Raw genomic sequence first — 24,009 nt, forward strand, 5'->3', positions numbered from 1 at the left:
TTTCATCTGTTTATATTATATTTTATTAGTTAATCTTTTTTATACAACTTAAAGTTGGTAGATTATTCCTTACAAATAAACGGTTTGCAATCTTCCAGATGCTTTGGTGGTTTGATTATAGAAGGGTATGGAATGACAGAGACGGCCTGTGTGATAAGTGAAACAGATGAAGATGACAGGCTTACTGGTCATGTCGGGTCTCCAAATCCTGCTTGTGGTGAGTTTCGTTTCATGAATTGAGAGGGAAAAATATTATACTATAGCTAATGCTGCTTATCTGTATTTCTGATAATTTTATACTTCGAATATTTTAGATGACATATGCACTTCGTTGATATTCATTCTCCAGTTATAGGCTGTATTTAGTAGCAGACAAAAGAAAAAGGACGCCCAAGAGACTTGGATAATGAAAAATTAGCTGGAACATTTGGAAATATCTTCTATTTCATTCTTTTAGTTTTCCCATCTTGTAATTCTGACCATTCATATGTTTGTAGTTGCATCATCACATAAATAACACAAATGTTAATGCATTAAATTACAGGGAATCTCTGTTTCCATGCACAAGTCCATGAAGCTGAATCGTCTGAAAAATGTAATAGTTTATCCTGGATAATGAGTTTGAGAATTGCAGTAGGCTTTTTGTATTTTTTGGTAAGCAAAGGCTAGATTACAGTAGTTATTGAGTCCAAAATTTAATCATAATTCATGGTTATGTATGAGTAATTTGATATTTTGCAATGGCATATAAATGAAGTGATACAAAAGCACAAATAATACCCGACTAGAACAGTAGAACTATTTTCAAATTTATATTTTTGAAGTTTATATATAGATACACTTTATTAGCTACATGTTTTGGTCTTTTTTAGTTAGTATCTGGAACTTTCATATTTATCATATTTTATTTATTAACTATATTTCTATTTTTGCCACATATGAATATACGACTTAAGATTTTGATTTAATCTTAATTTTAAAATTTTATGTTCACTTGTAAGGAAAGTTCACATTCTTGATGCTATTATAACATGTAAGTTATTTTTACTTATATTTCTTATTCTCTGTGTCTGAAATATTTCAGTATTAATTTTTATTTATCCTATTTTTAGTTTCTATATTTCAAATTTAATTTTTCTTAGTCTTCCTCTGCATAGTGAGGGTATTTTGCTTTATCATTTTATTCAGTACTTTTATCTCAATAAAACCCAATTTTCAACATAAAGGATGTTTTTTTTTTATCTTGCACATCGTGGAGATATTGGAGCAAGCGAACCCATCCCCCTTTATAGAGAATGTTTGTATCAAGGTCCGCCGTACCGGTACCGGTCGGCGTACCGGTGGCGGCCCGGAACGGTACGAAACCGGTCCCGTACAAAAGAATGGGTAATGCGTACAAGATTCCATTTTATTGTTAAAAACATATTTGATATAAATATTGAAAATTTAGGTTGTGTTTTGTGAAAAAGAATGGGTAATGCGTACAAGATTGGTCACGACTGCTGCACCGGACTTTTAATGGCTTAACCTAGATACTTGGATCTGTGTGAGGAAAGCCATTTCATTTACATGGAGATTGAGTTAATTTCATCTAGGAAAGCCTAAGAAAATGCATCTTTATAGGCATTGATTACTAGGAAAGTCTATGATCAGGCAATGTTTTATGAATGCCCCCGAAATATGTTGTCCTGCACTATTTGCTGAAGTCTATGTACAAGTCTAATAGCTTGGAAGCTTAATTATTATTGAATATGATATTGACATATGGTATTACTTCCTCATGCAATAGTGTAAACTGGTCTCTTTTGATCATGTGTTTCTATAGGGAAGTTGTCCAAAAAAATTGAAATTCTATGAGTGGTCATAATTGGAGCTCCAGATGCAGAAGTTGCTTTCTTCAATCTTCATAGTATTGTATTTGGAGTCCTTTGTAAAGTTAAATTACTGAATTTTCATTGTCAAAAAATATTTTTGTATTGAAATCATGGTCTGCTGAACCGACCTGTACCGGTCGGTTCAGCCTGTACCAACCGGTGCCGACAGGCACTGGTACGGTACAGCATATAAAAACTGTTCCGACCCAAACTGGGTCGGAATCGATTGGTTCCGTAATTGGACCGGCTTGAATCGGGCCGGTACCGGCTTGTACATTTTGTATGATTATAGTGTGTGCTTGAATATAATAGATGCTGCAAATAATGAATTCTACTTCAGGTTTCAAAGTTTTGTTGTAGATTGTATTATAGATTATGAGTTGCATACATGTGATGCTAATGCCTAAAAATATATCGTTTGCTTTTCTGTTATTTTGTTTTTCTTCACATTATTTAACTTTTAGCTAGTCCTTTGCTTATAGTGTTTTTGATACTTCTGCTAAACTAAGAAATGATGGATTCAGGGTATCTTATTCCTGGAGCTCCTGCTGTTGTGATAGTATATGTGGGTTTTTTTCTTATTTTGAGTTCTGTTTATTTCCCAGAGATCAAGCTTGTAGATGTTCCTGAAATGAGCTACACATCTGACGACCAACCTTATCCACGTGGAGAAATTTGTGTCAGGGGTCCTATAGTTTTTCGAGGCTATTACAAAGATGATGTGCAGACGTAATCACATAGACCTCATTTCAACTCTTGCTCCTGTGCACTTATAATCTATAAGAAACTAGTTTTGTTAAAAGCTTAAGTAATTGGACAGGAAAGAGGTAATTGATGAAGCCGGGTGGCTGCATACTGGGGACATAGGTCTATGGTTGCCTGGAGGACGTCTAAAGATCATAGACAGGTAGGCTTGCATACCTAAGTTTTGTGATATCTAAATTTAATTGAAAAATTCTCCAAATTCGTTTTCATTCCACTGTTTACTTTATATATTTATTGAAAAAATGTGTTAGTATGCCCATTTATTACACTATTTAAGCCTCAATAAGCTAAATGACAAGCATACACTGGACAATTTGTGCAGATGGCTAAGTCTTGCAAATCCTGTGGTGATAGACTTTGAAGCTTTTTTATATTTATGAAAAAATGTTGAACATTATAAAAAAATGTTGAACAACTACATAAGTCAAAAAAAATCCATAAGTGTAGGATATTTTGTTATGATGAATCCATATTATACTATGCATGGTGAAGAAGTTTCTGTTCATTATTTATTGATTTCTGTGCTTTTGTTGGTCTGATAGAAGATAACTTTTTATCATATTGTGGTTTGACAATAATACTTTCATGTAAGCAAATTATAGCTTTTCTAGTGCATTTGATGAAACATCCTGACAATAGTCTTCGCAATTACTTAGTGCATGCAAAATAGACTGTCAAAAAGCTGCAGTTGGACAAAGAAAGTTATAGAATTTTGAGGCAATTAACCATAAATAAGGGACAGTTAGCAGTTTTCTATTGTACCTTTTCTAGATTCCACCCTAGTCCCTACTGTTCTTCGGCTTTCTTTCTTCAGGGATTGGTCTTCATTGCTCACGAATCCGATAAGAGACAAGTTATTGTTACACTGTTCTTGATAGTTTTCTCTGCTTTGTCCTTACTTTTCATTTTAATATCTCTCTCCTGCTTTCTTTTAAGCTTGCTTTACAAGGCTTCATGAAAGAGTGAGTGAAGTTGGAGGATTTTAGAAGGGACAAGGTTAAAAGAAATGTTGATTGGGACCCAAGTTCTTTATCTATTATCAAAGAATTTAGCATCATATTGTGGAACTATAAAACTAACACTAGGTTGTCCAGTGTTAGTCTGAATTTAAATACCGTGCTTGCATCAGATACAACTAAATTCATCTACTTACCAGAACTTTCTAGTCTTACTTACCGGAACTTACTAATCTTGGCATATTTTTCTTTCTGATGCTTGTTGTGGTAATATCTGTATTTTTCTGATATTATTCGGAATTATATTTTGTACTGATCAAGGTCCACAGTCTTGGTAACTGAGTACCATACCGATTCATATGGTCTGTTCAGTACATATAGTCGATTCAGTATTTATGCTTAATTTGACACAATACAGCATGCACCTCATACCAAGATAGCTCTTGACCACTTTTTCTTATTTTTTTATCCCAACACTTTCCAAAATTGGGCACTATAAGTTTACAGTATGGTACGCACCCCAATAAGAGGCGATACTGCTCAGTTTGGATCAGTACTGGTCGATTCAAGTTGGCTCGGGATCTGTATTAAGTTAAAACCATGTCTCATCTCGGTTCTGACCTGGTATGGGTCAAACTACTCCGAAATATATATGTAACTCTTCCAATGCTTGCCCAAACGTAAAAGGGAAAAGGTGGAGTTTGGACATTAGATTGATAGCCAATCATAGAGAAAAAACTTAAAATTAGTAATTCTGTAATCACTAGCAATATAATATTTTTTTAATTGTGTTGTACAAGGTACGCCATCTCGGTGCCGAGCCTCGTATTAGTGCCACCCTATTACTATGTCAGTATGCCCAGTGCCTTAAGAAACACTTAGGAATCCTAAAGGATGCCATGAAAAAAAAAAGAAAAGAAAAAGAGAAACCATCAACAAACAAATGGTAATGCGAAGGAAAAGGGGCGAAACCAATGTAAACAGCTTCCTTGCTCATTTCCTTATGATTAGCATGCTTCCTAAGAAATTTTGTCCATGTTCTACTGCCACGGATAAGCTAGCTATACTAAATAGGACATTTATCTTTTAAATTTTCTTAAAAATGAAATCCACTGATTTTGATTTTAGATTAACTTGTCCATAGATTGATCAATTGAGTGAGGAGGAAAAAATTCCTTCAACCTGCATAACTCAAATCTTTTTAAAAATTTAGAAATTAAAAAAATTGACGAAGGTAGGGTCTAGGTCCCCTCCATCTTAATCTCAGTTGATCGATCAATGGAATCGAGAGGCAAGAGCTTGGCCTCACCTGAGTAACATCGACACCTCATATTATCATCAACATGAACTTTTTCTAGGCATTAACAAATCGCTTCGCCTAAGAAGCAATCATAAGGTTTATAATTTTATATTTCTTTTTGTTTTGGAGTCGTTGATCATAATTCTTTCCCGTCCTTTACAAATAGATACTTCGTCTACTACTATAGATAATTGCGTCTTGACCCCAACGGTAAGAGTTTCCAAGGATGATATGGCGGATATCCAAAGGAACTACTTTACGTGTTACTTCATTAATCTACCTCTCAGTCATTGTGAATTTAAAGGTACAACTCTTAGTGATTTTAAGCTCGACATCCTTTGAATCCAATTGAGAGAGTAGGGATGTGGGTGAGGCTTAGTCAGCAACCCTGGCTTCTAAACTCGACTTTCAAAGATAAGATTCTTTTGGCTTCCAAGATCTACCATAGCTTTGATGATACTTTGCTTCACCTGAATCTTTAAGGGGAAAAATTCCTCACATGCATCTCATTCTGCTTCTATCACTGTCTCAGGTTTTTTTGCCATCAAATTCAATTTTGATGGTATAAACTTGCCATCAAACTCTCTACTGATTCCACAATGGTCATAATAAATTTTAGGAGTCCTGTTGACTTGTTCTTGCTCTACCTCCACTTCTGGCCTAGTTTTTAGCCACCTTTCATGGGTTTATCACCCTTCGTACCTATCCTAAGTCGATTCTCCTCCATTCCTATGATCTTCGTGCTAGCTTTATTGATGTCTTCAACTTTGAAGTGTTTCAGCTCCTTTCAGATGCTCTTGTGGAGACCTTTGACATGCTTCATGAAGTCTACATAATTATTGATCGGGTGAGATGTTTGCTTATGAACTTGATAGTGTAGTCCTGGACAGATTGATCATACTCCTACTGCAAGTATTGCCACTTAATCCATCAATCTTCCTCATGGTCGATTGGGTAGAATTGCTGCTTCATTAGGCTCTTGAAGTTTCTCCATCCAAGATTAGTGATATCCTTGTTTCTCATGTATGAATTCCACCAAGGACATGGCTGGAAAGCTTGTGGTACAACAACTACCTTCTAGATATAAGTTTTACATAGGAAATAAGTCTTTAACTGGTGTAGCCAATTATCCAACTTCTTTGCATTGATAGTTCCATCATATATAGGGATCTTGATTTGAGGTTCGACTTTGAAAGGTTGAAGAGGGGGATTTTAAGTGTCTACATGTTACTCATCCTCATTAGATAATATATTATTGTCTCTAGATGTTGGAGATAGCCTTACAACAGGAGTTGATGGTGTTTGAGATGAATAAGTCACTAATCAAGATATGATCTCGTTGAGTGGGCAATCTTTTCCTCCAATTGTGTAAGACATCCCTTCATCGCATCGTTGCTCGAGCTAGAAGTATTATCTATACTTGCCTTTATCCTTCAACGAACTTCAATTACTGTTAATGGTTCTCCAATCTACTTGTACTACTCGCACGTCTAAACCATAAACGAAGGCCCCCATACATATAGAGGGCCAAAACTTTGATGCCAACTTAAGTCGATCAGTGAGAAGGAAGAAATTCCTTCAACTTGCTCAAGTGGAGTTTGTTATCTTGTCCATAGATTTTACATTAACTTGTTTGTTCATAGTCTTACCTTCTAGAGATAGTGAAATTGGGGCAAGAAGAACTGAAGGTTCAAAAGATTTAATGATTGCTGCTGGTAGCCGGTCTGCCCGTCGATAAGCAGCAGCCACATCCACCCTTCTCTTCTAAATTTCCTAGTTTTCTGTCTTGAAAAAAAAAGGTCAGTGCTACGGTCCCCTATTGTTTGATCCAATATTTACCGGGGACGGGCTGGAAGCGTCAGAGTAGCTGCCTAGCTACAAACTCAAAAGCCTGGATTTGGCTAAAAGGGGTCGGCCTTCGTTAAGCTTCACCAGAAGCGACTAGTCGCTTCCCGAATGCCTCTTGTACTTTTGTGTATGGTCTAATCTTTCCAATGCCTCCTTCCTTGCCGCCAACGCACGCTAGACGGAGAGTAAGCAAGCTACAAGCAGAAAATGACAGTTTTTTGCTGCTGATCTCACATCGAGAGCAGCTCCTTCTTGTTCAGGGTCGATCTTCCTCCGACTCCGAGGAATCGGTCAAGCGAAGCCGGAAAGAAGATCTTCTTTTCTGAACTGCTTCGTTCTCGGCCTGGCTGGACTGCCTCCTCCATAACAGGTACTGGTGCCGCTACCTATGCTGCTGATACTAATCTCGAGAACCTTTCAACACCGCGGGGCGATTTGAAAAGGAGTCTATCTTTCTTGTAGTGCCTTCCATTCCTCGAGAAAGAATCTCTTCCGGGTTTCATTAGATTAAAAAACGATGCTTCCTTGGCCGTGTGGAACATGGATGAGCATTATGTCATTCCTACAAGTGATCCGACTGGAAGAAGTGTTATATGAGGACTTCGAGATCAAATAGAGAATGTTTCTTTCCATTCCTCGTGAGCCACTTATTTCTCCGGAGTATATATGTTTACTAGTAGTTCATACCTATTGGCAGTGCTTCTCTTTTCCCTGAGGTTTGAGTTCTCTTCTTCTTGCCTTCCATGCGAAATGCTTCCCTTGAAAGAAGCACAAGCGAAACGATACCTAGATCCGGCTGGGAAAAAACAATGTTGCTTAGGTTACATTGGCAAGAAAAAAGTACTTATTACTTAAAGCATTAGAAAATTAGCATGCTGGTTCACCATGAACAACATAAGCAACACTTAAGACTCATTAAAAAAAAATAGGACAATGCTTTGTACTGCTGGGAAATTTTCTTTAACATATGTCTCCTGCATATCACTCATGCATTGTTTTCTTTACCCATTTCCAGCTGAGGGGAACCATGCAAAAATTGTTTGCATTTTGTTCGTATACCACATGGAATGTGACACACTAGATATGTGGTAGAAGGTAATTGTTTATGCAAGTGTACGGGGCCTACGGGCATTAAAATATCAGTCTCCCACAATAAATTACTGTATGGTAATGTATTGAATACAAATTCAGGACTTCTCTTTTCTTCTTTTGTTATCATACGTCTCCTCTCTTAAATTGTCAATTCTTTATGCATTCATAGCTAAATATGTACATGCGCTTATATACATTTATATACATGCATATATATATATATATATATATATATATATATATATATATATATGTATGTATATATATTTATATATATGTATGTATGTATATATATATATATATATATATATATGTATATGTATATGTATATGTATATGTATGTATGTATGTGCACGAGTGGGTGGGCGTGTGTGCATGTGTGCATGCATGTGCATGAGCGGGTGGGCGTGTGGCAGGCGCATGCTTAAGGTCATGGGTGTGGACGTGCATGTGGGTGTGGGTGCGTGCGGGTGGGCATGCATATGCATGTGTGTGTGGGTGTATGGGTGGGCATGTTCATGTGCATGTGCGTGTGGGTGGGTGTGGGTGTGTGCGCGTGCATGTACGTGCACGTACGGGGCCATGGGCACAGGGGTGTGCAGTGCATATGTATGCATTTTTGCATGTTTAGGCATTAAAATATGAGGCTCCCACAATAAATTATTGTATGGAATACAAATTCAGGACTTCTCTTTTCTTCTTTTGTTATCATACATGTCATTCAATTTTTTATGCATTCATAGCTAAATATATACACATGCTTATACATTTATACACACATACATACATACACACATATATAGTGGAATATGTACACATGCTTATAGATATATAATGTAAGTATGTGTGCATGCTTTTATTTGTCTACCTGCAAAAGCTTTTGTATGTTTGTTTGTTTTTGTGATTGTATGCATGCATATGATATTTACTTTACTGATTAGCTGCTATGTTGTCTACAAACTTTATAGTTGATACTGTACATCAATCATTTTTGAATTATGTTAGGAAAAAGAATATCTTTAAGTTGGCCCAAGGCGAGTACATAGCCCCAGAGAAGATTGAGAATGTTTATGCTAAGTGCAGCTTCGTTTCTCAGTGTTTTGTCTATGGTAACTAGCTGAATATTATTGGCTTATTTCTAGCTTCACATTATATGCACATTAATTATTGTTTTTTTTATTAAAGGTGACAGCTTAAACTCTTGTCTAGTTGCAATAGTATCGGTTGAGCCAGATGTGTTGAAGACTTGGGCTGCATCTGAAGGAATCAAGGTGGATCTCCATTTCACCTTCTTTAAGTTTATTGTAGCAAATGTCATCCTTTTCTTCTTGACCATGGAGTTACCTACCTATTTAAGTTTCTGAACTATGCACATCCCATGAAAATTTCCTTTAGTAGCACACACTCCCAAGCATGTGATGATTTGGTAATAGAATTTTACATTAGTAACAATTTATAATAATTGGATTAAAAAGTTAATTGATTAATTACTATTGAATATTGTGATCTGATAAATTTGAACATTCCTTTAAGGGGCCCTTTTTGGATGGCTGAGCGGCGAATCCGTATTACCTTCTCCCTAAATCTGAGTGATTGAAGAAGGGAAGCTCTAACAGTTGAGAATTTTGAGAAATTGGGAGGCCTGTGGTTCTATTATCCCGACTTTTTGGGGATACACTAAATCACATTTTCATCCGAACTAATTAGCCTAACTTTTAGGAATAAGATTGCACTCCTGCTTTCCTTGATCAAACAAACTTTTCTTTATCTTCTTCCCTATCCTCATCAAGTTCAACTGAATGCCTGGTAGAAGATCTTATCAGACTGAAAAGATCTTAGGGCATCCAAACAGGCTAGAAAGGAGGGTAAGGCCCTATTTGGCATTAATTATTTTCATTCTTTAGTTTTTTTTTTCTAAAAACACAAAATCTTGGCAGAAATGGTGTTTCGTGACCTAGTTTCTATTTCAGTTTAATGAAAGTCCTTCATTTCTGAAAATTGTGAACACTAAAAAAAGAATCTAGTTTTCAAAGTTTTCGAAAATCGAAACCATCCATGGCGACAACTGCTGCCCCTATACGCACCACCACACCACCCTTGTCGATCCCTACCACGACCATGGCCATCGCCACCATTGCTGCCATCGCAGCCAAACACAACCACCACCACCCTTGTCGATCTCTATCACCACCACCATGGCCATCACCACCATTGCTGCCATCGCAGCCAAACACAACCACCACCACCCTTGTCGATCTCTATCACCACCACCACCATCGCCACAATTGCCCAAAAGCTGCCTAAGCTGTTATTTAATTTTAGGGCTTTAGGTTTTCATTCTATGGTGAAATGCCTTGACTTTAGAGCCACCATACTATCAGCATCACTTTCCTCTGTCTACTTTTATCCCCTTCTAAAAAATTCACCTATAAGTCCATGGTGATCAACATCCTTTGGATGGGCATGACGGGTGAGAGAAATCAAAAAAATAGAGTAGGGGGTAGAGAAGAAGAAACTAGAGAGGAAGGACGATAGAGTGAGAGGGATAAGTGGAAAGAAACAACTTTCTTTCTTAACAACAACTTGCATGAAGTGTATTGTATAAGTCTATCTTTTTAGCTATTCCTTACGCTCAATATGTATAGCCTACCTAACTTAAGAAGCAACCAACCAAATATGTTTTTTTTTAAGGACTTAGGGCTCATGTAACTTGTAGATTAAGTAACTAGATGGCCGAGTAACTAAAATCCAAATTACTTAAAAGATAAGCAACCTAAGGATCATGAGTATACTAATATATTAAAAAATAAACATCTAATACTTAAACAAATTTGGACGATATGATAGTTTTCATATTTCAATGTGCTCTATTGACTCTCCATGTCATTGGATGAGTGATTGAATTATCATAATAAACGGTGCATCATGGTCCTCACCCTTGACTTCATAAGGACTGATGTTAAGAACAGAATTAATCAAATATTTTATCTGAAAGAAGGCATGCTTTTCCAGGTGCCAGTTGGTTAAAAATTAGTCATTTTCAGAAAACAGATGGTCAGTCATTGTAGACGTAAGCTTAACATGAATAACTCTTGGCACAATGTCAAGAGTTGGAATAGCATATTTGCTAACATGAAGTTGGAATATCATAGATTTCTTCAAGGAGTTATTAAGAAAGCTTGAGCAAATTGAATAATCCAATTTTAGTCAATTTCCAGATTTTTGTTTCTCAGGGCCCGTATAGTGTTGTTATCTTGTGTTTTTGTTTCTCAACTAATTAGTGTAATTGCATAATGAGATGGATGTTGAAGATAGCATTTGCACAAAACTTCTGCTATTTATTGCTTATAGTTTTACTCTTTTCTAAAAGCAATAAATCTTTGCTAGCAAAGGCTCCATGGGTTTTACAAATAATTTAAACAACTAGAGGATTTTATCATGCATATCATTCAGTCCAGTTCATTTTTCTTCTTTGGTTACTTGAAAACAAAAGCAGAAAACAAAACCAATGCCAAACAGGCCCTCAAATATGCTATATGGGTTTAATTTTCAGACATGACGTTCCATATCTAATTCTTGCAGCTCCATTCATCATATTCCATCAATGGATTGCTTAAAATCCAAGTGCAACTTTATTCTATTTTTTGGGTTCACGAAGAGATGGAAAAATATTACTATACTTACTTGTTACTACTGCTCTAATTCTTTATCTCCAAAATTTTTTGCACATAAAAATTTTACACTTGTTCAAATCAACATCTATTAGAAGCCTAGTTCTCTTTGGTTTATTGCATCAATCAGGTATTTGATCTTCTTTTCTTTTTCTGTTTTTGGGGAGGGGGGAGAGTACATCAATATATAGATCAACTCTCTCTCTCTCTCTCTCTCTCTCTCACACACACACACACACACATTTTTCTCATGCTACATCAATTTCTATCTATTTCAACCAATCCAAAATAGTCAAACTTTTAATACTAGGTTTCTTCAACTTATAATTATATTAATATATGAGATATAGGTCTTGGGATTCATTGAAAGAATTGATGGAGGAAGAATAGTATGGTTGTGTGGGTATGGTCATATACCTACTATATAAAAACAAAATGAAACTAAGGGATCTTAATTTTCAGATCTCCCATGCCAAGAAGTCATTGATTGAACCATTAACAGATAATCCATGGTTATTTGGAGATTATTTGTATGAATTACCTGGTATGTCATCCATAATTGATGAGGTGATGAGACTTGTAAATAGAATAGAAATGATCTATAAATGATCAAGAGAGAAACTGTTCATCAATTTTTATTCAGGAACTTTCATGTACACGGTATTTGTGTTTTTACTTGCTAGCATGTGCTGATGTAGTGTCACCCAACTCAGAACACACAGATAGACTCATGAATAATACAAAAGCTACATTTAAGGTGCTTTTTGTTAAAGATTAAAATTTTAGAATGCAATAGGATCAATTCTTTTTAGAGAGCGAGCCTTGGCACAACGATGAGGTTGCTCTATTGTGATCTGCATGTCATGGGCTCGACTCACAAAAACTGCCTCTCCGCATTCAAGGGTAAGGATGTGTTCATCTGACCCTCCCCAAACCCTACAATTGTGGGAGTCTTAAGCATCAGGATGCTCTTTTTAGTAAGATAAGTTCTTTGATGTTATAGTGTGCTAAGCTTGCCATTTTCGCTTGTCAATTGAGCATGCTTCTACTTAATCTCAAGCAACAGCTATTTGAAACAAAATAAAGATATTAAAATGCATATAGCTGTGCATCAAAGTGGCATTGAGAAAATTACTCTCATCTGAATAAAGAAGAGTCAAAATTGAATATTCCACATAGAAACGTTTATGATGAATTTCATGTTAATATGTTCATGTAGATGCCCCAATGATGGAAGGTCAGATGATCATTTCCATGGAAAACTAACGATTACAACTTTATCCAAGGACCACTGAAAGACAGGAAGCGATGGTAATTGTGTGGAGAATATATTCTTTGAAACATTCAAGCACAAAATTGAATTCAACTTTTTTGGATGTGGACAAATACAAGAAAACTAAGGGGGCATATAATGGAGGTGGACCTAGTTGTAGGCCTTGAGGAAAAGGGTGAAAGGCAACATTTGTGGCAAGGTGATAGGCTTATAAAGAAACTTTGATAGTATGTCTAGGATGATGCCCTGCATGTTTTGGACAGAGAGTGACAATATCCAATTCTCTACATGATATCATTGTTATGGGCAACTTGTTGAACAAAATTGTGGATTATATGGATGAGTCTGCTTTATACTTCTCTCACTTTGTAATTAAAGGATAGGGGTTCCATTTATGACCTGGACTCATGCAGATTGGGACCCAGTAATGGTCATTACATCAACATTCCATTTTATCTTGTGTTATTGTTTAATTGCAAAGCCATTACTAACTGTTGGCATTTTTTTTTTTTTTACTTTGTATTTCAGATTGTTTTTTTTTTTTTGGATTTGGATATTTTTCCTATAATTTACACATTAGAGATGAAGACCATTCCCTATATTAGGCCTTGTCTTCCTCCCTCTTAATCTAGAAAACTGCAAGTATTGGAAATTTTTGACACATTTCTCCCTGGTTGATTCGTACTTTTGTTAGGTTTTCTTACCTTCTGATTGAACTCTTAGTTTCTAGGTACCGATTTTAGAGGGTTGACATTAGTTTTAGCAAACAGTCATATAAATCTGCTCAATTGTTTCGTGGTGGCTTCACGGGCAATCTCTTAATGATGGGAAGGCTTTCTAGATGACAATGAAGAAACCTCTTGCATATGCAACTATGCATCTTAATTAATTCTTGTTCCTTCACATAATATTTGAAATCTAAGCTGATAGATCAGCAAGCCAATAGCAATTTTCTCTTTCTTATTGAAGAATTTGTCCATACCACCAGTGACTATCAGTTTCCTTCTAGAAGATCATAATTCCATGTGTTTCACTGTGTCAAAAGATAAACACAGATTTTGATTTAAGAATTGCAAATGACTTTCCCACGTGCACACATCATCCCTGGACTGTTTTGGAATACACATTTTTATTGTCTGTGCCTATGAGCATTATAAATAGCTATTTTATATATTCTTTGCAGTATGAAGATCTAAGACAACTATGTGCCGATCCAAGAGCGAGGGCTGCTGTCCTTGCTGAGATGAATGCTGTTGGAGGGCAAGCTAAGGTAACTCAATATCCCATACTTTACATAGCCTGCCTCTCCCCGGTGTTAGTGGGCTTGACATTTTATTCTCCACCTGTGACAGCTAAGAGGTTTTGAATTTGTCAAAGCTGTTACTTTGACATTAGAACCATTCACTTTGGACAATGGTCTTCTGACTCCAACATTCAAGGTATGTCCCTCCAACCTTAATTTTCTCCATATAAGATATAGATATCATAGTCGAAAGAAGATTTACTGCAATCTAAATTTTTATCTGTTCCCAGATCAAGAGACCTCAAGCAAAGGCTTATTTCGCGAAGGCAATTGCAGATATGTATGCCGAGTTATCTATATCTGATCCATCTCCAAACAAACAATCGTGACTTGTTTACAAGAAGCTGATGAGAGAATAAAATCAATCAAAAACAAATAAATCCTTACTATGTATCATAGGGAGCGCAATGGTTCTGCCCACAACAAATCATAGATGAAATGGGGGATAATATGAAGTTTCAGTTGTTATAGTGGCTACCTATTTACGGTGGGGACTGGGGACATATAATTTGTTTTATTAAAAGAAAAATGTGAGGAGCAAATCTTGTAATGATACTCCATTTGCGTCATTTTGCCATGCCACATGACTGATATATATGAAATAACTAAATAAATTATTGTTACTAACTTATGTATTTCCTGTCCAACTAGCTTCATTATCTGCACTTCTACGAAAAACATGTTATTATTCATGAACCCTGTAGTACTTTATATTTCTATATTATGTTATGGAAGTCCCTGAGCTGCTTATAGGCGCATCTCATTTTAAACTAACAATATTATTTGAAATATATATTTTTGCTTCTTATAAACATATATATATATACTTTTCTTGATGCTCCTTAATGTATACATCAATTGAAGGTAATGCTAGATCTATTATTCCATTCCATTGACCTCATGCATCACTAATGTTGAATGTTGGCTGCGTAATAGGAAGGGATTGATCTCTTGTGCATGACAATCATAATGATCATAATTGTTTATGGTCATAAGTAGTAGTGTGACAGTAGACTGTAGAGGGGCGAACAAGGCACTCAGTAGACAGGAAGGGGTTTAAAAAAAAAAAAAACAGAACTCTCTACGTGCGCATGCAACCAACCCTTTGCATGTCATTAGTCTGCCTTCAACCATCGCTTACAAATATTGATATCTTTATTTTATTTTTTTTAAATTACCATTTCACTTTCCTTCAGGCCGTGCATATTGCATGACCGTAGCAATGGTACCCAAATAGAATCAGTCTAGGACTGAAATGGTCAGGTAACAGCTCTTTTTTTTTCCGAGGAAACTGGCTATTATTTCCTTTATCATGAAAAGTTAATTTACATAAAAAAAACTCGCTCTAGTTATTGATTTTGCGGGGAAGATGTAGGATTTATTTTTGTGCAATGACACATACATACAAGAGAGTGTGCATGATTTTTATCCTTGTATCTAAGTACAAGGTAAGCAATTCATATATATATATATATATATATATATATATATATATATATATAGATATATATATATATATATATATATATATATATATATATATATATATATATATATATATATATATATATATCACGCTCCGATTCGAGATCTACTAGCATTCTAGTTTAGAATGCCAACGTGATGATGAAAGCCCCCGGATTCATGTTTTTCTTTTTCTATGGCTATTCTACACGAATAGCATTTCCAGCTACGGTTTGAGCAGAAGCTTCGTTTGGTGTTGATTCTAGACTAGACTGGAAATAACCCGATGAAATTGACCTGCTTTCCTTTTCTTCATCGGCAGGCAAGGTGAATGAGAACTGACTGCAGAAAGCCCCGGTTTTGATTGAGCAGGCGGTCAAGCCGAAGCTTCGAAACCGTGGTTAGAGCTTCTCTCCAATAGTGGTGTCCCGTTATAGGTATAAATAAAGGTACGTAAAAGGAGCCTGGTTACTCCTTTGGGGTCAGGAGAAGAGATACAGGAAGAGGAGAGTACTTTTGGCAGAAGGAAAGGCCGAGGGGGCATACTAATCCAACAACGAGCCTATTTTTCTTGATTTGGAAGACGGGCGGGTTCGAATACCCACTTGTCTGACTATTGCTAAGCAGTTTTTGGATATCAAACAAACTTCCCCAGATGGTAATCTTAATGTGGCCGATTTACGCTCTATGTGAGGTTAGGCGTGCAGGATCACCTGTCTATTTCGATATGTCGTGCCACCAAAGAATCTGTTTTTGCTTTGTGAGAAAGGGAGTATGTTAGATCGGATATTTTTTTTTCCACTCTCGTTAGCCCATTCCAGTTCAAGGCACCTCTTTAAGGGACGAGAGAGATCCAGCTGCACACAGGCCCGAGTCAAACTAAAAAAGGAGTTTGATCTACGACCTCCTGCCCTTAAAGCGCGAGGATTCTACGAAGCAAAAACAGATTCTTTGGTGGCAGTGGCACTTCGTTCTCGACCTTTCCCCAGTCCCCTATTCGCCGAACCATTCCTTCTATCGTGAAGGTAAAGCTTTCCCATCGAGAATAGGATTTATGAAAGTAGAGAGCTAACCGGAAAAGACCCATTGAAAGAAGGAATTCACGCTTATCATAAACTCCCAGTCGTGAACTTCCTTTACAAAAGCTTTAGCTTAAGCGGATGAAACTGACCTTAAATAAAGCCCCTTTTTTAGCTTTTGCCTGATGCACCTCTCCCTTTCATTCCTTAACTCATTCAACCATGAATTTCTTTCCCGCTACCCCCCTTTTTGGCATCCAAACGAACCAGCAGGGGCTGCTGTGGCAGAGACAGCAGCAAAAGCACTAGTCTCCGTTGATCACCTACTAGCCTTACACCATTGGGATACTTCGAGTAAACTGGAGTACATATAGCTGGTCTGAGAAAGATTTTGTTGTCAACATCTGTTATCAGGCGAGGGATGATTTCTGGCCATCTTGCTAAGCCAGAGAAATTTCGAATCCAGGCCACAGGGAGAGCAGTACAGTAAGTTCTTCTATGTGGGCTCGAACACACTTGATCTTGATCCTCATCCTCGGAGACAAAGAAGAAAGCATAGGTCTCGTTCGGCTAGTTCAAGAGCATCAAGCCAAAGAGCGTATTCCAGGGGCCTCGTCGAAATCATCGGCTTTCTGCCTAACGCCACGGCCGGAGCGAGAGATCGTGGCAACTGCCGCATATTCATAGGAAACTCTCCTTATGAGTATGCAAGATATCTCATCATAATATCATAAATATGCACCAGAATAATCTTAATGATAATATGCAACTTTATTTCAATAACTAACTCAAAATTTAAATGTCTCACAATTCTAACAACATTTTAAGGTAATACATTAATTTAAATAAATTTTAATCTAAGATAATCTATGCTAAAGTTCTGCTAGTCATTCTTCCATATTGAACTCCAATCATGCTAGCATTTTGGATCTGTAAAAATAATAAAAAAATATATAATGAGCTAGACAACCTAGTAACTTATGAATACTTTAACTAAACAATTCATATAATAATATAAAATATAAATACAAATTATAATGAATCAATATAAAGACATAATCAATTTCGTTTCAAAACACAAATTCATTAAAATCTATATCTTTCAAATATTCATGTACGTAAATTATAAATATGATTCGAAATAAATCACATTCAACTTAACAGCCTTTAATTATGGCCACACTTATCCCCTATGACTAGGCTAGAAATAGAACCGCATTTATATTTTGCGGAGTGGCCAGAATACTGCATTTATATCCTGTGGAGTAGGCCATAATATCGTACTTATAGTTTGTGGTAGAGTCAGAAACAAAATCAATGAGTTCAATAATAATCGAAGTGCCAGTAAATAACCCCCAATTGGCAGGGTCCAGAACATAGTTAAACTGAGAGTTCAAATCTGACACATGAAAGTTCTTTTCCAAAATAACATGTACATATTATAATCCAATCAATATAACAATAGTTCAGAAAATATTACTCCGAATTACATATCTATTTTTCATTCGAAACACCATCTCATAAAATTCATAAATTACATATAAATTGACTAGCAATTTTTTTGATGTAAAAATAATATTATATATAAAAAAAAGAAAAAGCAGATTATTACTTATCTTGCATGAATAACGAGCAGGCAATCCAACTAATCCTGAATCTTTCTTCAAAACTTAATATCTAAAGTTACAAAATTTAATCATGATTAATTTAAGAATAAAAATGCCGGTCGGTTCAATCAAAGTGATTTCATTGAATCATGCTTAGATTAGGGTATAGATGGTTCAACAGAGATCAGGGGTGATTAAATCTTACAGGATTTGACAAGGACCATGATGGGGGTTGGCACACTATCCGACAATCTTGGATCAGGACCTTTTATCTAGGTCGATCTAAAAATCACTAAGAGTCGTACTTATGGGGTTCAATCAACTCTAGAGAGAGAAAGAGAAAAAAAATAGAGAGAGAAAAAGAGGGATGGGCTCTATCTTTCCTCCTCTTCTTCTCTTTTTCTTTCTTTCTTTCTTTCTTTCTTTCTTGGTAAACAGGGGAGGAAGGAAGTGGACAGAGGTTGGCCATGGTGGTCCGACGAGGCAATAGCCGGCGGGGGTGGAGGTAGCGGAGAGTAGCCGATGGCGGTGGCCGGCCGAATTCAACCCAAAAACAGGGCTGAGAAGGATGATTCCTGGCTCGATTGTACTGAAATCCTAGCCTGCTGGCCAACAGCTAGAGGTCTGGCTCCAACCAAGGACCAACATGGGTGACGAGTTGAGGGCTTCAGCGATAGAGATGGTTCGAAAAAGGAGAACAAACCAAAAAATAAGGGAAGTAGAGCTCGGGTGATTTACGACAAATTTCTTCGCTTGCAGCGGTGGTTTGAGGCCGTAGAAGAAAGAAAGGACAAAGGGAAAGAAGGTCGGGTCCTTACGTTGGCTTTGGCGAGCTCTCCGGCCTCGATTTCAAAGGGAGCAAATAAAGAGAAGGGAGCTTGATGATTGTTAGTGGAGGACCAAGAGAGGTGGGGAGGTGTTTATATAGAACTCGGCCGCGATCGGAATCCAACCCGGAGTTGGATTATGTCCGACCTTCTTGGAGAAAAAGTAGACTTTTATTGGGAGTCTCTTCCGTCCAAGCACGTGCGCGGTACGTGCCGAATTTTTTTTTTGTTTAGGTCAAGTGGACCGAGCCTAGTTCACTAGGTTTCACATTCTCCCCTCTTTTAAAAAAATTCGTCCTCAAAATTTTCTTACCTATAGTTTAAGAGTAGAGGATACTTCTTCCGAATCAAGTCATAATATTTCTCAAATCAAAATTAACTTATCTGACGAGTTTCAAAATAATTCATTTCATCATGCTTCCGCTGCGCGACTTTGATGCTAACTCACAATATACCTGTGTCAAGTCTACGTTTTCTAAAATTACCTACTTATTAGTACATGGTATTAATTCTTGTAAACGCTTTAGAAATTTGAATGTTAATATTCTTCTTTTGATAGTAATTAAGGAAATGTTATGCGGCCACTTAATCTATTCTAACAACATAATAAGTCTTCTAACAAAAGCAGTGGGTATGAGTAATACTCGTATCAAACAGTACATAGGAATAAATACTGGCATTAGATTAGTACCTATCACTATCACATCAATAGTTTGTGCATTTTGTTGTGTAAGAGCATAAACCCTTCCTTTGGTTCGGGGCTTCTGACTTCCATCCTTATTTTGTTCAGCTATCTTGACAGACTGATCCTCGTTTCTTTGCATAAATGAAGCAATTTTATGACTTATGTTACCACATCTAAAGCAAGCACCAGTGATCCAATGGCAATCCTTGTCAGCATGAGCTTTACCACATCTAGAACCCTTGATGCCATCCGTCGGCCTAGAATTATCACTTGTTGATCTCTTGTTTGAATCCCAGTGTTTCTATTACTCTGTTCTTGAGATTCGTTTGACCTATTCCTTTTTTTGATTCTTTCTCTCTCCGCATGAGCTTTGTTGACTTCCCTTTCAATTGTTAATGCTTTGTCCACCACAGCTGCATAGGTAGCCAACTCATAAGGTACCATTTGTTTTCTAATGTCAGTCTTCAGTCCTATCTCAAAATTATGTACTCGATCTAACTTATTCTCGACTAACCTTAGAACAAATTTGACCATCTCCATAAATTTAGCTTAATATTCTACGATGGTCATATTTCCTTATTTTAGATGAATAAACTCCTACTCTTTTTGCGTTCTCACACTTTGAAGGAAATACTTATCAAAAAATAACTCCTCAAAATCTTTCCCAAGTGAGTGGCTCCCTATTTTGCTTATATTTATGTTTCAGCATCCGCCACCAGTTGAATGTCTCACCTTGCAACATATATGATGCATAAAGAATCTCCTCCTCATCATGGCATCTTGAAACGACAAATGCTTTCTCCATCTCTGTAAGCCAATTTTCAGCTTCTAAAGGTTTTGTGGTCCCTTTGAAAGCTGGAGGGGTCAGCTTCTTGAACTCTGCTATGTTATTGTGTTGCTCCTGCTGCTCCCCTTATGCTTGTCATTGTTGTGCATGATGCAGTTGCATTTATTGTTGTTGGAGCAACTGCTATTGCATCTGCTATTCTATTTGCATCATACCAACTAAGGTCTACATTATTGGGCTAAGCTTGGTTCTTGCTGTCCTGTCTGAGCATTTCTAGTAGGATTGATGACTCCCTCCTGCTGAGGAGTGCTACCAACTTGCGAGCGAGTACTACCATCTTGTTGGTTTGATGCCTCTTTGGCAACACCTTGAACAATCCTTTTCATCCAATGTAGAGGCAACCTAACCTATGTCTATCAGATAGCAGCAACCCTTAATAAGCTTATCAGTTAATTATCAGTTATAAGAATAACTTATATCATAATCATTACAAATAAATATTCCAATGTTTCTAGTGTCTACCCACTTACACTCATATTATGTCAGATTCTATAACTTATAATTTATCCACTTATGCTCTAATACTATATTAATTGTCATGCCCCCGATCCGAGATCGCGAGCCAAGGGTTGCGGCAACTACCGCATACTCATAGAAAACTCTCCATATGAGTATAAAAAGCATCTCATCACGATATTATAAACATACAACAGAAAAACTTTAATGATAATATGCAACTTTATTTCAATAACTAATTCAAATTTGAATGTCTCACAATTCTAACATTCTAAGGTAGCGCATCAATTTAAATAAACTCTAATTTAAGATAATCTGTGCTAAAGTTCTGCTAGTCGCTCTTCCATTGAATATGTAAAATATTAAAAAATTATATAATAAGTTGATAGGCTAGTAAGTAAGGAATATGTTGACTAGATAATTCATGTAATAACATAAAATGTAAATACAAATTACAATGAATCAGTATAAAGATATAATCAATTTCGTTTCAAAACAAAAATTCATTAAAATTTATATCTTTCAAATATTCATATACGTAAATCATAAATCTAATTCGAAACAAATCACATTCAACTCAACAGCCTTTAACTATTGTCCCACTTATATCCTGTGGCTAGGCTAATGCATTACCCCCCCCCCCCCCCCAAAAAAAAAAAAAGAGGAGAAGGAAAAAAAAAAGACTGACTTATTTGTATAATTTATTGATAAATAGCATGGAATAGTCTCTCGAGTCTATGGCGAACAAAATAAAATCCGTCCTCATAATTTTGAAAATTAATTCTGGCTACTTTTACCATCACCCTCGTCGAGGGAAGAATAAGATCATCACATTTCCAAATTATTTTATTAAAAGAATCTGGTGTTGGAATCAGTGCCCTAACAAAATCATGTATTATGCATGAGATATGTTTTTAAGGCATTAATAAAGTTTTTTTTATTATTTTATACATATATATTTTTGATAATTTTAGTATCATGTGATATAAATGTGGTATTAATTATTTTATGATCCATGGGAATAATGTAAGAGATTTAGAGCTACAACCCTAATTTTTTGTTCCTTAAAATTGTCACGGCTAAAGAGGAAGTTGGAAGACTTCATTTTTATGGCTAGCAATGGTGAGAGATGACCACAAAATGTTAGCAACCTTTTCTCAGCTATCAGAGCAGAGAGTATATCAAAACTTGGCTGTGACGCATCACATAACGAGCTGGTTTGAGAACTTATCCAATTAAAACTACATTATCAAGAGTGATGATGTTCAAATCATGAAATATAACCTTCGCGTGTTTTCTGACTTAAAGGGTATAGCATGACTTATAAATAGTTGGACTGCTCAGACCAAGTTGCAAGTTTATAAATAGTGGCTTATTAGGTGTACCAAATTTGTGTTGAGGTCATGTGAGATGGCCAACAAAGAGCCCACTGCCCATATCAGGAGAGTAACTTATTTTTAGCAAAGATTAAACTAAACAATGAATAAATCCACTGGTGATTTGCCAAAAGTGCTCCAATAATAATTTATTTATTTTTATAAAATAAATGTATATATTATAATTTTGCAAATACTTCTGGAGAAATAGTTTCTCTGGTGTCTACAAAATTCGTTGGCCTCATGGATGCTTGTCGATTATGGGTTCGGCGGCATCATATTAATTTTCCTAAGGATTGATATTAGTTATTGATTTTACGTTGGAGGAATAAAATTGCAAATCGATATGCTATTACACGAAGGGTTTTCATCTCACTTCCTATCTTAGGGATATGTTGGAACACTATTTTTCCAGGTGATTTATGGCCTTAGACGTCAGGTTTATGTGTGATATAATAGGTCCAATTAATCAAGTGTTGATTAACAATATACCAAGCGCCCTTTTAGAAGCATTCGAAACCTAGCCTACCGATGTGGTTCCATATGCCCCATGTTTGATTTGGCTTATTCCAAAAATCATGCATGCACTTTGGCGGAAACTTTAGTTGCATGCATAGATCCAGATTCGCTGATTTCTCTCGAAGATCGCGGAGGTAGTTCAGTGACCTAATTAGACTTTTAGATGAGAAGAATCGGCTTTATAGGCCATGAGAGAAATTTGGTGGCTTTTGTATATGATACGAATCCATTATAATTGAGCATTAACCTTCATATGTGATGCGGACAAATCAATTTGGGGAGTATTGGTCTCTAAACAAGTTTAGGCCCACACCAGGGGAATTAACCCCATTGCTTGAGGATTGAGTGGGAAGGCCACTCCAAAGGAATTAACCCCTCTCTCTTTACGTAAGATAAAGGGGCCAGAGGGCCCCTTGCAACTCTCTCGCACGATGTGAGAAGGAGATGGGGCGAGCACTTAGCTGGGCCTTCCCCATCTCAGTCAGTGCCAGCCCCTTATTTCTCTCCCAAAATGACTGGGGGAAGTGGATTAAGTGGGACAATAGCTCTCTTTTCCATGAGAAGGGGAGAAAGGGGGACTGGATGCTGGAGGTAAGTATTAATAAATCAAAGAATCAAGAATTTGTGCAACCAAAAATAATTGTGAATAAAAACAAAGAAAAATAACTTATATAAGTAACAAATTAGAAAATAGGGTAATCTAAATCCGAAGACGTGCTCGGCATTGCCCACTCATAGAGGGTAAATATCTCTAATATTTCTAAGATACAATTAATCTCCTGCTCTATCAACTCATCCCTTGCTTAGCAAGAGCACGTGAAATCCTTGACCTGATCAACTTCTTCAATTGGCCGAAATCAATGCTTTGCAGAGTATACAAAATATGGAAAAAAATAGTAGAAGAAGTAGTGGAAAAGGTGTGCAAGTGAAGAGTGACAAGAGAGAGAGAGCAGGAGGGAGAGCTTTATGATATGTAGTATCAGGATCCTGAACCATAGTCTTTATAAAGAGTCTTTCAATTACCAAAATATTTGTGGAATAAGGTAGGTTGTCTAGCATGAATGTAGCAATCCTTGCTCAAGTGGTTAATTTTTGAAACAAAACTAAATTTGGGTAGCTTGTCTATG

General features: G+C 36.5%; 1 protein-coding gene across 2 annotated transcripts in view; it reads left to right on the forward strand.

Moving 5' to 3' along the window:
• Positions 1-14,709, forward strand: part of LOC103697495 (long chain acyl-CoA synthetase 6, peroxisomal-like) — a 48,138-nt gene extending 33,429 nt beyond the window's left edge. Inside the window, exons 16-23 of one of the 2 annotated variants that reach the window (XM_039124663.3) lie at positions 99-217; positions 2,480-2,603; positions 2,695-2,781; positions 8,841-8,944; positions 9,021-9,106; positions 13,963-14,049; positions 14,132-14,218; positions 14,313-14,709. In XM_039124663.3, the coding sequence (XP_038980591.3) occupies positions 99-217; positions 2,480-2,603; positions 2,695-2,781; positions 8,841-8,944; positions 9,021-9,106; positions 13,963-14,049; positions 14,132-14,218; positions 14,313-14,411 (793 nt within the window). In that variant the 3' untranslated portion in view covers positions 14,412-14,709. The remainder of the gene's footprint in view (positions 1-98; positions 218-2,479; positions 2,604-2,694; positions 2,782-8,840; positions 8,945-9,020; positions 9,107-13,962; positions 14,050-14,131; positions 14,219-14,312) is intronic. The other variant, XR_015968161.2, reaches the window with a different exon arrangement.
• The last annotated feature ends 9,300 nt before the right edge of the window (positions 14,710-24,009 follow it).

Source organism: Phoenix dactylifera, chromosome 8, assembly GCF_051530095.1.
Source record: "Phoenix dactylifera cultivar Ajwa chromosome 8, Ajwa_hap1_PhDact_Kaust_v1.1, whole genome shotgun sequence".
Taxonomy (NCBI): Eukaryota; Viridiplantae; Streptophyta; class Magnoliopsida; order Arecales; family Arecaceae; genus Phoenix; species Phoenix dactylifera.